General features: G+C 39.0%; 1 protein-coding gene across 1 annotated transcript; it reads right to left on the bottom strand.

The window, feature by feature from the left end:
* Positions 1–3785: 3785 nt before the first annotated feature.
* Positions 3786–7363, bottom strand: LOC111393330 (receptor-like serine/threonine-protein kinase ALE2). The gene is made up of 5 exons (XM_023018822.1): positions 6972–7363; positions 6631–6897; positions 5530–5925; positions 5066–5306; positions 3786–4741 (listed from the first exon to the last, which is right to left on the bottom strand). Exons 1-5 carry the CDS (start codon positions 7267–7269, stop codon positions 4018–4020), a joined length of 1926 nt encoding a protein of 641 aa, XP_022874590.1. The 5' UTR covers positions 7270–7363; the 3' UTR covers positions 3786–4017.
* Between the last annotated feature and the right edge of the window lie 8001 nt (positions 7364–15364).

The following is a 15364-nucleotide window of genomic DNA, read 5'->3' as shown; positions in this document are numbered from 1 at the left end:
AGAATATGAGAGAGAGAGAGAGAGAGAGAGAGAGACTTACGACTCTCCCACGTTGTTTGGGATTTGTCTGACGCCAGATGAATAATATTAGGTAATTACTAATTAAATTTAAGAACAATTAAAAAGTTGATTAAGTTGTTGAAATTCCATTAATGCCCCTCTGGTACGCAAACTTCGGAATTTAAGAATTCCAACGGGGCCCACATTTTTAAATACTAACCAAGGTGTAGTTAATGTTGTTTTACACTCACATGCTATCTGCTTACCTTAGGGCAACTCCAACCCTTGCACCATTGCATCAAATTGCACCAAAATTTGGTGCAAACTTCCTCCAACCATTGCACCATTGCACCAAATTTTGGTGCAAAAAATGGTGTAATGAATAGTATTGCACCAAATATGGTGCAACACTATTCATGTTGCACCATTTTGCACCAAATGGTGCAATGTCCATTTTACCCTTATTTTTCTTTTTTTAAAGATAATGGTTAAGGACATTTGTGTCATTTTCATTCTATAATAATAATGATAATGATAATGATGATAATAATAATAATTACTTAATTAATTACACTATTAATTATATTATTAAAGTTTATTATTTTTAATAATATAATCAATAATAATTAACGTAATTGTTAATTTAACGAAAAGTTAAATTCGTAAAGTTTACGTTTAAAATTAAATTTAATGTAAAGTTTATATTATTAAAGTTTATTATTTTTGTAAATTTAACGTAATTGTTTATCATAAATTAATAATATAATCAATTATTTTTGTCAATTTAACATAATATATATGACATGTGAAGTTTTAATTTAATGAAGTTATGATTTAGTAATATATATAGTTATAAAATAAATAAATAAATAAATAATATTTTAAAATAAATATATTGTTAAAAATCAAAAGAATGAATAAAATAATAAATCACTGTTCATTTGGTGTAAATTTTGGTGAAATGGTTGGAGAAGAATTTTGGTTTGGTGCAAGATTTAGTGCAAAATTTGGTGCAAAATGGTGCAAAATTTGGTGCTGGGTTGGAGATGGCCTTATTATTTCATTGATGAAAAATAAAAATAACGAAAAAGTTAAAAGAAAAAATATTCTCCATAGAGATATACTTGCATTCATTTCCACACAAATTGAAAATATATATTTAATATAGTTGAAAATATAAATTTTACTGACATATTTTCCTAATACATTCTTACGTTAAATAATAGTATAATATAAGCAGTTCATATTTATTTATGGAATAATGTTATCTAGCACTAGTTTATATGATATTATGTAATGATTTAATAAATGTGAAATTATGTGATTCATTTAATTGTACTTTTCTTTTAGTAACACTTAATTTCACCAATAAGGCACGTAAAATAGAAGCATATTAAAAAATTATGAAAAATTAATTATACTCTCAATAAGAAAATTGACATATAATTTAGGACAAATAAAGAAGGAATATTATTCTATCTTTTATGGGACAGGGAAAGTATATTCCATAGAGTTATCTGCAAGTATCTATTAGAGGGTGTTTGAGCCTCATTTTTATGAAAAAATGTATTTTAGAATAGTAGATTAAAAGAGAATGTGTGATTGAAAAATAAAAAAAAACAAATTTGATTTACATAAAATATTATTTTAATGAAAAATTTGTGATTGAAAATAAGAGAGTGAAAAATAGATTTTCAAAAAAATGGAAATCAAACAGGGCTTAATATGACACATCTTTTAAAGAATATCATTTCAAATTGGATTGTCTAGTTCCAACTCCACAATGTCTCAATTTTATGAAAGGAAAAGAAATATCTTGAAGAGAGCAAATTATTGCATATAAAATGTTTAATGCATAGAGTAGTACCAAATAGTCAAGAAATTATCGAGAACAAAGGAAATAGAAATGTCCACATAAAATCAATTGATTTGTCACACACGGTAGAGTAAAAGATTCGTCAGGTGTGAAATTTCATTGTCTGTGCAATGGACAAGAAAATATTAATCTCACAAACATGAAAATTTAAAAAAAAATTAAATTTAAAAATAAAAATAAACAAATAAAAGTCTTTGAACTCGATTTCTCTCGACACTGCAGACCTTATCTCTTTATAGACATCTTGATGGATTAAAACAAAAGTGTGAAGTAAGTCATAAACTCAATCGGGACCAGGAGTGAATGTATGGGGGACTGGATGAGGCTACGGATTGGTCTAATCCTCAGCCTCTTTCATTTTCTATGCGTAAAAATATTATCATGTATTTTTTTTTTCCTTACGTATTAGCTCAGTTTGAAGTTTTTTTTAGCTTGATCCTAAATTCGCACCTGAATCGGGATGGTCCAACCCCGACGAATGGCGTGCATCCTGAAATGCTTCCAAGTGGGCTCAACAAGGGCACGGAGTGCCCACCGTTGGCAATTTTGGCATTCCATTTCCAGAAAAGGGTAATAATAGAAATTAACATGAGAAAAGAAAAAGGCAAAAAAACAGTGGCATTATAGCGTGATGGAGCGTGAAATAGATGCGCGTGGACATAAAAGTTGTATGGGGTACACATAGGTGCACGTTGTACGCGTCCAAATAATAAGATTTGAAGCATTTGAGGACGTGCGAAGACAACGCATTAACAATATCGGTGAGAGCGATTTTTCTAAATCACCGCCATATCAAACGGGATTTCGTGTAATATTCCCTAATTCTATTAATGCAAATGCCTCTAATCAAATAGGACTCGTTTAATAGGAATTTTTGAAAGTTAAAAATTATTTTTAAAGATTAAGAAGTTATTTTTGAATAAATTATTTTTTAATATGTTTGTATAATTTTTTGAAAGTATGGTCAAATTAAAAGAGCTCTATTTCAATAAGAAAATCTCTCATATAAAAAATTGTGTTTACTTTATATAAGATTGATGTATTTCCCTTCAATTTTAAGTTATACGATGATATTTTTTGCGTTATAATAACAGCAATCTAGTGCTCATGCATTTTAGAATGTTGCAAATTATTTTTAATGGGTTATATATAATTTCAAGATATTTTTTAGGTTACATTATTTATGGTGCTCGAATATCGATGGTCTTGCACTGAGCACATGCCCATACGAGGATATTCTAGGTGGAAAAAGCTCTCTTGTCAGAATTTTTTTACCCACTTGGTCGACACTCACTCACAAGCGCGGACCTCGCTTGAATAAAAAATGCAAAATAAAAGTGGGACCCACCCCCTAGTTGTGAGTATCGATCAGTTCAAACCCTCCCTGTTATAGTAGCATGGTTGTATTCTAGGTTAGGGTAGTCATATTATACAATTAAAAATTGAGTTATTTTGATATGACTGTCATAAAGCTGACACGATATTCTTAAATTTTGACAGTAAAATAATAGAACTGTCGTGATGACAATACTACATTGAATAATTATACTTAAAGTAATATTTCACACCGAAAAGTCCATGATAACATCAAAGTGTTAGTGGAAAACATTATAGTAGGTTGATATTAGAAATTAAGCATTAATCATGGCTGAGAAGTTTGGTAGCTTGAAATTGAGATTTGAGACAAAGTTAAGTTATGATTTTAATTTTTAATAATTTCGAATTAATTATCTGAGGCCCACTTGATTGTTTTGGTTATTCAAGTCCGGCCCTAATTGGACAGTCTTATCATATGGCCTAATTAAGGCCCAAGTCTAAGAATTGAACATATTTATAGGGTATTAAATAATTACAAAATAAACTCAAAGAGTAAAATACAAAAAAGAGAGGGTAAATGAATAGCTACTAATTCAATCAAACAATGAAGAACCAAATATTAATTGACTGCATATACACTTGATTATCCAACTTACAACTTGTCTGTATGTTAATGAATTTTGATTAACAAAATTAGAAGCCATTGTCCCCCACTCAAGGAAATCGAAATCGAAATCGAAATCGAGTAAATTTCGAAGGATTACACGGAGAAAACCAATTTTCTCAATAACAACGGCCCTTCAGTACTGTACACCTTAAACACACTAAAAAGAAGCTTCAAACCCGGTACCATCATTCCAAGCACGTCTTGAGAGGAGCCCACCGTGTTCGCTCATACTCCCCTGTAATCTGTAAAAAGCTCGGTTACTCCTGACTGTCCTCAGAGGACCTGATCTATTACCGTGCCTTATTGGCAATGCAACTCCACCCTCGACTGAAGCTGGATATTGTCTTCTGCTTTCCAACACTTCAAGATGATCCGAACTGTACTCCATAGTTATGAAAGACGAGGCATGTCCATAAGTCAACCGTGGGGTAATCCCACCCGCATTCCACCAACTGCTATCAGAAGGCACAGAATCACCTTTGTAGTCTGAATCACGAGCTGAAGACTCCTTACGACTACAAGCATCCCCACAAGTCTCGCCTGCGTCATCATTATAGATGAGTTTGAGTGCCTGAACTACTTCTCCCATGAATGGTCGATGAGTCACCTCGGGATGAACACACATGGAAGCAATGGCAGCCACCTTTGCCATGTCATCGAAATCATAGTTCCCAGACAAGGAGGGATCCACCAATTGCTCCAAACCTTCTCTGCTTGTCAGTAGAGATCGTGCCCATGTCACAAGGTTTTCTTGTCCATGAGGTTGAGTCATATCCACAGGCTTCCTTCCTGAGAGAAGCTCTAATAGCACAACCCCATAACTGTAAACATCACTTTTGACAAGTAAATGCCCTGTCATTGCATACTCAGGAGCAACATACCTGCAACCAAGGTTTAAAGGCAAATGTTAGAAAATGCGACACAAATCTTGCATATGATCTTGACCTGGTAAAGTAATGCAAATTTCACATTACCACCAACAGAAAAAAGGGAGAATTGATCACCGCCCTGTTAAGTTATAGTCATTCATAAGGTCAACTAAATCACGTTCCTTAAGTTATTACAATAAAATTAACCAGTCAAAGCATGCAACTTATATTCATTGTTTCACCATGCCAGAGAGAAGTTTAATAGTATAGTTCGGTTTCCACAAAAAGGATTCCCGGTAAGATACAGTTTACTTTTTTTGCAGCAAAGAAACATACCCAAAAGTTCCCATCACACGAGTAGATATATGATGACTTCCTTCTGTTGCTTCCCTTGCCAAACCAAAATCAGAAACCTTCGGAGTAAAATCATCTTCTAGTAGAACATTACTGGCTTTGAAGTCTCGATGAATAACACGAGGATTAGAATCTTCATGAAGGTAAGCCAGTCCTCTCGCTGCACCAAGAGCAATCTTCAACCGTGCATCCCAATCAAGAGGTGCCTTGCTCTTGTCAGCACCTGAAACGTCAGCCACTGGACCGAGTCAAAATTTCAGGCCAAATTAGTTCATCCCTTCTTAAACAAAAGGTATTTCTGCTTAGTTAGTGTAAGAGACAAATATTACTGGCAAGGAACACACACGTCCCATTATGACTCACTCCCATCCCCCCACCAGGGGAGTTGCTGCTGGAGTGGAAGCATTGAATTAGATTAAGCAAATCAAAAGAAAAGAAAAGTATACCGTGTAAGTGGGACTCAACACTGCCATTTGGAACAACCTCATAGACCAAGCAGCGTGTACGTTCTTCAATGCATATACCAATTAATTTCACGAGGTTGCGATGGTGCAATCGGCTTAGCATCTCAACCTCAGCAATAAATTCACGGTCTCCATTCTGATTGTCCCTTGTCAGTAACTTCACAGCTACTTTAGTTGCATCTTCCATGATCCCAAGATAAACACGTCCAAATCCTCCTTCACCTAAAATCCTTTTTGAACTGAATTTGTCAGTGGCTTTCTCCAGTTCTGTAAGTCTAAATGTTTTGACAGAAAGAACAGATGCAGGCATGGCAGAAACAAGAGACGCAGATGTTGAACTGGCTGGGCTACTTGACTGCATAGAGCCAAGTCCTGCAACTTAAAAGAAAATTCAAATGCATTTAAAATCTCCAACAGCTTTAGACAGTTGATATGTTTGAAGAAATATATAGCCATCAATGCTAAAATAAGTAATGACATCTCATATCGGATGAGAAATCAATGCCAAGTCAACCAGATATTAACACAAGGCATATAAATAAAAAATTTTAAATTTAAAAAAAAAAAAAAAAAAAAAAGAGTAGGAGCCAGAAATAATAAAATTTGTTTATATTTCAAACATTACAACAGCTGATCATCATGGCTTTATCCTGTGCTTTCGTGAGGAGGTTAATTTACTTTTGACAAACTACAAATATTGACGTTTACGCAGGCCAAACAAATAAAATAAGGAAGACAAGATTTCTCCTCTATGAGAACAATCACAACAACAGCAACTTATAGTTTTATAATTGTACTCACTGCACAAGCAGATAAATAAAATGACCAATAGGACATCTTTCAGATGTGTCTGGACGCACAATAAACCTACAACCATCCCGAAATCCATCTCAGCCTTGCTTGATAATATAAAGAATTTTTTGTATCAGCAATTCCACAGACAGACAGTGGTTATAAGACTTTAGCAGAAGTGAAAGAAAAATAAAATTGTTTCATTTGCCACTCAGTCTCTGCACATCAGTTGAAAAATGTGTCCACATTCACTTTAGACAGTGCTAATGCAAATATGGATTACATGCTTACCAGATCTTTTGTTTATAGATGATGTAAATACTGGATCAACAGCGTTGGACGGTCTACCAGCTTTTCTGAACTTCAACAGTAAAGTAACTGTGGTACAACAAACTACCAAGAGTACAAATGTTGACAAAGCAATGACAAAAATTACTCGAGGGCTCATTTTCTGATTTTTGTCAACTAAATCTGCAGTAATAGGGTATTGCTGATTTCCGGCACTTCCACTTGGACCATCACCGGATAAAATGCCAGATGGTGGTGAAGAAGGGAGACCTGTACTAATTTTTTAGTCTCTAAAATAAAAAATTGAAGTGATAAAGCATAGACATAACAACTCAGGATTTTACCTGGATAAATGACGTATAATACTTCATAATCACCAAAAAGGGTCCTATTTAGTGGTATCTTCTTATGCAAAAATCTTTGGTAAGTCAACATAGCAGTTGTATTATCAAACTTATCCCCCAGCGGCACCAAATTAATATCAACCACTGTTCTTCCCTGATCACGAATATCAGCAGTAGCACCAATTATCATCACTTGACTTTGCATTAGGTAGGTGCCTGCTGCAACCTCAATCGCTAACTCATTGACCTCTGAGAAGATAAGGTATGGTGATACACCCAGCAAAAGTTTGACTTTCATTGGAAGTAGACAAGCACAGGGTGAGCCAATTGGAGCTGAAGTAAATGGCTCCGAACAAGTTTGACCACAACCTGTCAGATTACATATAAAAATACTTCTCAATATATAATCTAAAAAGGGAGTAAAAACAATGGCTGTAAACAAAAGAAAGGAAATTTTAGTAGATTTGCGGATTAGGCATGCTGGTTGATGATCTGAAGGAGGCGACTACAGCCTAAATATGCAATCCTACGAAAAAGGTCATTTATGCTTATGAAGACCAATAGAACCTGAACTCATTGCATAATCCATTTGGAGGTCATGAAAAATAGGAGTACCTTAGGAGATCAAGGCTTTGCTGAGTTGAGTCTTATGTTGGCCAAAACAACTTTAAGACTAATGGAGAGCATCAGCGACATAACTACATAACAAGGACAAGGCCCCTTGGATCCTCAGTTTCAAGTAGGCCAAATATATACATGATACTGTGAAGGTTGCACACTATTCAAGATTTACAAGAACTTTACTTGTAGAACATAATTTTCAATTCATTTTTTATCAGAATACAAAATACTTAACTCTAGCACACCTCTAAATCCAAATTCTAATGTAAAAGAAAATCCCCTTCTGAAGCCAACTCTTTGCTGACATGATCGTTCAGGGTTCTTACTATTGAGTTTCTTTTATATCATTTTCACATGTCAATACTCACCTCTAGCACACTTCAAAATTCACATTCTAATGCTAAAAGAAAACCCCGTTTTGCAGCCAACTCTTTGCTGGCATGATTGTTCAAGGCTTTCTGACTTGTTTCTTTTTTATCATTTTTACACTTCAACAAATCCAGAAGCATTATATCATTCTTTTGATCCCCTTTTATCTGTCAACCTTAAGGAACTAAACAGATGCCACTGCAGAAGAAGACTTAAAAGCAATCTAAGAGGACCAACTGTTTACCAATATTCTAATAGCAAGATTACTTTATTCTATGAAACTAGAATGCTATGTGACTAGTGTCCGAAAAATGAAGGGAGACGTCATGCAGCTTTTAGAGCTCAAGCTCGAGCTTGAAAATCGTGGGAGACTCGCCCCGATAGAGGAGTTGGTCGAGGTCGAGCTCAAGCTCAAGCCTGGTAGGAAGGTGACAGTAGGACGTGACCTTGATTCAACCATCATGGCTAAACATAAGTTGTCACTCCCAAAACCAAGACGTATTCGCTTGGACAGTTGAAGACATGCCGGGAATTGATCCCGAGGTTGCAGTACACAGGCTCAATGTAAACCCAGGAGCCAAACCTGTTAAACAAAGGAAAAGACAGTTTGCACCGGAACGGCGCGAAGTCATACGAGAAGAGATTGCCAAGCTCCTTAATGCACAATTCATCCGAGAAGTGCAATATCCTGACTGGTTTGCCAATGTAGTCCTCGTGAAAAAGGCCAATGGAAAGTGGCGATTTTTCATTGACTTTTCTAATTTGAACAAAGCATGTCCGAAGGATAGCTATCCCCTACCCCGGATTGACAGCACTTCAGGTCACAAATTGTATAGCTTTTGGATGCATTCTCAGGGTGCCATCAAAAACCAATGGCCATAGAAGATCAAGAGAAGACCTTATTCATGGCCGATTCAGCCATCTATTGTCCTCGTGAAAAAGGCCAATGGAAAGTGGCGATTTTTCATTGACTTTTCTAATTTGAACAAAGCATGTCCGAAGGATAGCTATCCCCTACCCCGGATTGACAGCACTTCAGGTCACAAATTGTATAGCTTTTGGATGCATTCTCAGGGTGCCATCAAAAACCAATGGCCATAGAAGATCAAGAGAAGACCTTATTCATGGCCGATTCAGCCATCTATTGTTACAAGGTCATGCCATATAGGTTAAAGAACGCAGGGACAACATATCAGAGGCTAATCAACAAGGTCTTTTCTGATTTGATTGGGAAAACCATTGAGGCTTACGTAGATGACATGGTGGTCAAAAGTAAACAGGTGGATGATCATATCACCGATCTTGAGGAAGTGTTTTCCACGCTGCAGAGATACAGCATGAAGCTTAACCCGACAAAATGTGCCTTTGGGGTAGTGTCGGGAAAGTTTCTATGGAAGCCCGAAGAAGCAAAAAGGACATTCAAAAGCTTACAGGTCGAGTAGCAGCATTGAACAGATTTGTTTCTCGGGCAGCAGACAGATGTTTCTCCCTTTTCAAAGTACTCAGAGGCAACCAAAGCTTTGAATGGAATGATGAATGCGATCTAGCCTTCCAACAGTTTAAGCAAGCTTTAGCTGTACCTCCAGTTCTTACCAAACCAAAGCCTGGTGATACTCTGTTCCTTTACTTGGCTGTCTCTCAAAATGCCGTAAGTGGGGTGTTAGTAAAGGAAAAAGGAAAAGTGAAACAACCCATCTACTATGTCAGTAAAGTGCTTCTTGACACCGAAACTCGGTATATCCTTGCAGAACAGTTAGCTCTTGCCTTGATAGTAACTGCTAGAAAGTTGCGGCATTATTTCCAATCTCACCCTATAGTAGTTCTCACCAATCAACCACTCAAGCACATACTCCAGAGGTCGGATGTTTCAGGAAGGTTATTAAGGTGGGCAATCGAGCTTGGCAAGGTCGATATAGAATTCAAGCCTCGACCTTCTATCAAGACACAGGCTCTGGCCGACTTCATAGCTGAACTCACTCAAAAACCACAAGGGCCTAAAATCAAAAACTTGAGCAAGACCTTAAAAATCTGGGAGATATTTGTGGATGGGGCGTCAAATAGCTCGAGCTCGGGGCCGGAATAATCATCATCAGCTCGGACAAAACCACTGAAGTTCAATGTGCGATTAGGTATGAGTTTGAAGCAACCAACAACGAAGCAGAATATGAAGTCGTGGCCATTGCTCTCGAACTTGCCAGAAGTTTGGAATTAGAACATATCAGAGTCTTCAGCGACTCACAACTTGTTATTGGACAGATCGAAGGATCATTTGAAAGGAAAGATGAAAAGATGAGCTTGTACTGCCTAAAAGTGCATGATCTTCGGAGATAGTTCACAAGTTTTGAAATTTTGAAAATAGCAAGAGAAGACAACTCCAAAGCTGATGCACTATCCAGACTTGTTTTCATGAGGATAGATGGACTTGACAGAATAGTGCACATCAAGATTGTCACAGAACCTAGCATAAACGTGAAGTCGAGCGTCATGGACATTGACCATGAGCCTTCCTGGATTGATCTAATAGTTGAGTACAGAAGTAATGGAAACCTACCTCCTAACCCTCGTGCCGCAAGGAGTATTCAGGCCAAAGCTCTGAGGTATTGTATCATCAGAGGGGTGCTATTTCGAAGAAGTTTCACACTCCCCTATCTGAGATGCCTCAAACCTTTCGAATCTCTTCAAGCCCTGACTAAGGTTCACAAGAGAATATGCGGAAACCACCAGGGAGCCAGAGCCCTTGCCTACAAATTAATAAGGTATGGGTACTACTGGCCAACTATGAAGAAAGATGTAGCTGAATATGTGAAAAGGTGCGACAAGTGTCAGAGGTTTGGTAATGCTATACATGTCCCTGCAGAAGAGTTGACCTTTATCCATTATTCGACACCATTTGAACAATGGGGGGTAGACATCTTTAGACCTTTCCCCCTGGCCCGTGGACAGTTAAAATTTGCTGTGGTAGAAGTTGAATACTTCACAAAGTGGGTAGAAGCCAAACCCCTAGCAACAATATCAGAAGTAAAGCTCAGATTATTTGTATGAAAGTCTATCGTATGCAGATTTGGAATACCCAAAGTACTTATAACGGATAACGGAAGGCACTTCGACAATTAGTAATTCAGAAACTTTTTGTGTCAATCTCGGGATTAACCATCATCTGACGTCAGTATCGCACCCTCAAAGCAATGGCCTCGCTGAAGTAACAAATAAGATCATACTTCAGGACCTTCGCACCAGGATTGGAAACGCAAGAGGTGACTGGCCTGATGAGTTGCCCTCCATACTATGGGCATATAGAACTTCTCATAAAACAACAACAGGCGAGACTCCTTTCATGTTGGCCTTCGACTTAGAGGCCACTATCCCTGTCGAAGTCAGTCTCCCCACTTTGAGGAGAGTTGAACCCAGCATGGAGGACCAAACAACCGAACATCTTGACTTGCTTGAAGAAGTAAGGGCCTCACTGAGAGCTACTAGTTACCAAAATAAAACGGCAAAGTACTTCAACACCAAAGTCAAGTCACGAGAATTTAGGCGTGGCGATTTGGTTCTAAGAAAAGCAGAAGCAGCTGGATACCCTCCAGGTAAACTCGGCCTGGTATGGAAAGGGCCATTCAAAGTCATACGGCGGATAAAAGACGGAGCATACAGCCTCAGGGACACTTCAGGAAATCCACTCCCAAGGCCTTGGAATGCAAATAACCTAAAGATATATTACAAGTAAAATAACAATAGCGTCTTTTTCATTTTTAAGACTTTTAGGGCTTGCACGCCCACCTTATTTTCACTTTCAATAGCTCGGGTTTTTGCACCCTTGAGCAGTTTGTTTTCAGTAGCTCGAGTTTGGGCACCCTTGAGCATTTTATTTTCAGTAGCTAGGGTTTATGCACCTTTGAGCAGTTTGTTTTCAGTAGCTCGGGTTTAGGCACCCTTGAGCATTTTATTTTTAGTAGCTCGGGTTTAAGCACCCTTGAGCATTTCGTTTCAAGAAGCTCGGGCTAAGTACCCTTGAGCACCTAATTATAATAATATTCAAGTTTCTTTCTACTTGCATGCCTTATACTTTAGCGTAATGACGTGCTTCAGGCATGCAGCCAACTCTTTTACATTAGCATAATGACGTGCTACGGGCATGCAACTAATAACTTCGACGTAATGACGTGCTTCGAACATGCAGCCAACTCTTTAACATTAGCATAATGATGTGTTACCCGCATGCAAATAATATCTTCGGCGTAATGACGTGCTTCGGGCATGCAGCCAACCCTTTAACATTAGTGTAATGACGTGCTACGAGCATACAGCTAATAACTTCGGCGTAATGACGTGCTTCGGGCATGCAGCCAACCCTTTAATATTAGTGTAATGACGTTTTACGGGTATGCAGCTAATAACTTCGACGTAATGACGTGCTTCGGGCATGCAGCCAACTCTTTAAACTTTGGCGTAATGACGTGCCTCGGGCATACAGCCAACCCCGTGCTCTAAAAATAGCAACATTGGATCTAACATACAAACCCGAGGTCAAAATGAACCCCGACCTCTCATGTATTTAAAATCACAAAATGGCCAAGTTCAGGGTCGGGCCTCTTCGCATGGTGAAGATAGCACCTGACCCCTCTGCGATCTAGAAACAATCTCGAAGACATGGACGTGACAATAACTCCATATAATAACTACGACCTGTTATTTAACAATTGAACTCATAAGAGGCAGATCACACACGAGCTCAATGCCTTTTGCGCAACAAGACAAATAACATAATAGCAGGTTCTCCGAGCTTGAAACACCCAAGTTTACTACAAGTAAACAGATCGATCATAAACGCCCAGGTTATTGAATGACTTATAGGCCTCAAGCTCGACCTCGATGAGTACACTATGTATGATAGCTAAGAATCGAGCTCACGCATGCCTGATGTTCAACGTCGAAGTGTCGATCGAATTTGAAAGCGTTATTCATCGATTGAAACACGAGCTTAAACTAACTTAAAGTAATATGCACGATCATTCATCGATTGCATTAAAAACAAAAGTATTGAGCCCAGTTCGGGCAACATTACAAAAAGTTTCAAAACATCAGGGTTAGGGACCTAATCAATAGCTACGACCCTGACATCATCTCCTTGATTGCCAGTCCCGACGTCGTCTCCATCACCATCATCATCATCCTCACCATCCTCCTCGACATCTGAAGTCGAGAGTTCGAGCTCCCTTGCAAACTCATTCACCGTCTTCAAATCCTCGACCAATGGCTTTAAATCCTCAGGGACCTTCGTACGGAGATAAGAATGGGCAAGACGAAGCCCGTAGTGGTAAGAGCCCGACCCATACTATCCCAATAGGGTCCCAAACTCGTCAGACTTCTTGAAGTCTTCAACAACCTGAGCTCGAGCCTTCATCAGCTCTTTCCCAAAGTACCTCTGGGACTGGAGAAGCTCGTGCTTCGTTTCTTCAACCTCAGCCTTGGATGTCTCAAGTTCCTCTTGGGACTTCTTAAGGTCAGCCTTAGCAGCTTCAAGTTCCTTTTCAAGATCACGAGCTTTTCAGCTCGCTCCTTTTCCTTTGAAAGCTCCTCCAGCTCACCAGATATGTTGATGCCATTCAAAGTAAGACCTCGTGCCACACTCGACGTCTGCAAAAAGAACGAAAGGAAGCCCGGTGTCAGCTCAATCAAAGAAGATTAAAAAATAAAAGTACAGTTAAGGTCGACATCCTACTCTTAAGGTCAAAAACCTCCAGTGTCTTGACCCCTTCATTAATATTGACCGCCTTCTCGAACCTATCAACAATATCCTTTACAAGGGCACACTCCGTATACTCCTCAAGGACATTGTCCGAAATGGGCTCGAAGCCTGAATCCGTGATGCCCTGACACCCCCGAGCCTGATCTTGATATTTCGACGTCCCCTGAGGCATTGAGGTCGGGCTTCGTGACGTCGAGGGTTGACCCCTAGGAGGTGCCAAGGTTTCAAGCCTCAGAGGCACCCTAGCATCGACGTACCTTGCCCTTTTCTTCTCCTTTTGGGGGACCGAGGCCTTAGGCTTTGGCCCCTTGGCCTTATGATGGACATTGGCCAGCAGTATCGAAGGATCAAATGACATCTCTAGATCTGCAAAAAACAAATCACAAGGCATTAACTCAATCTTGACATCAAGAATACGACGTTAGAGCATAAAAAGTAAAAGACAGACCCTTGAGGCCTTTAACATTTGCAAGGTCGAGGGTGTCATCCTCGAGCAAATAATCGATCTTCTCTGCCAAGGGGTCATGGTTAACTAACCTTATTTTATCCCTCTCTAGAACCTCGGAATATGTCTGACCCTCGTTAAACCTATCTTTATCAGGGATCTCTCACCTCGGGCTAAAAGGATGGTTGGGATCTTAAGGTTTTGCAAAGAAAAATCTCTCTTTCCAACCCCGAAGAGAGCTTGGGGTCTCAGGTGTCCTAAAGCCCCCCTTGGTTGACAAATACACAAAACAATTGAACCTCGACGAGTACTTCATATCATAAACCATCCTTAGAAGGTCGAGCCTAGGCTCAATATCGAGGCATCTACATAGTATAAAGAAATAGACCAACAGCCTCCAATCATTAGGGGACAACTGGCCTGGACACATATAGTACGAAGTAAGAAAGTGGATAAAAAAAAGGGTGAAGAGGCCACCGCATCCCAGCATTAAGGGCATCCCTAGAAAACGTTATCTCCCCTTCTTGAGCTCCAAAGACATCTTCGGTGCTCTCAGGAACCCTAACATCGCAGACGGGCTTCACACCTAACTCTCTAGCTATCTTAATAATTACATGTTCCTTGTAAGTGGTCGGGCTCTTTGGATAGGTCAGTACCCTCTCCCCTTGAGAGTGCGAGCTAACAGGAAAAGCTAGGGTGACAAGGTCTCGACCTTGGTCACCTAGAGTTTTGATAGTTCTCACCAATCAACCACTCAAGCACATACTTCAGAGGCCAGATGTCTCAGGAAGGCTATTAAAATGGGTGATCAAGCTTGGCGAGTTCGACATAGAATTCAAATCTCAACCTTCCATCAAGCGCAGGCACTGGCCTACATCATAGCTGAACTCACTCCAAAGACAGAAAGGCCCGAAGTAAAAAACCCGAGCACGACCTCAAAAACCTGGGAGATATTTGTTGATGTGGCGTCGAATAGTTCGAGCTCGGGGGCTGGGATAATTATCATCAGCCCGGACAAGACCACTGAAGTTCAATGTGCGCTTATGTTTGAGTTTGAAGCAACCAACAACGAAGTGGAATATGAAGCTGTGGTTATTGCTCTCGAACTTGCCAGGAATTTGGAATTAGAGCACATCAGAGTCTTCAGCGACTCACAGCTCATTGTTGGACAGATCAAAGGATCCTTTGAAAGAAAAGATAAAAAGATGAGCT

The sequence above is a fragment of the Olea europaea genome, chromosome 4, assembly GCF_002742605.1.
Source record: "Olea europaea var. sylvestris chromosome 4, O_europaea_v1, whole genome shotgun sequence".
Lineage (NCBI taxonomy): Eukaryota > Viridiplantae > Streptophyta > Magnoliopsida > Lamiales > Oleaceae > Olea > Olea europaea.
This window is presented reverse-complemented; position numbering and strand designations above follow the sequence as displayed.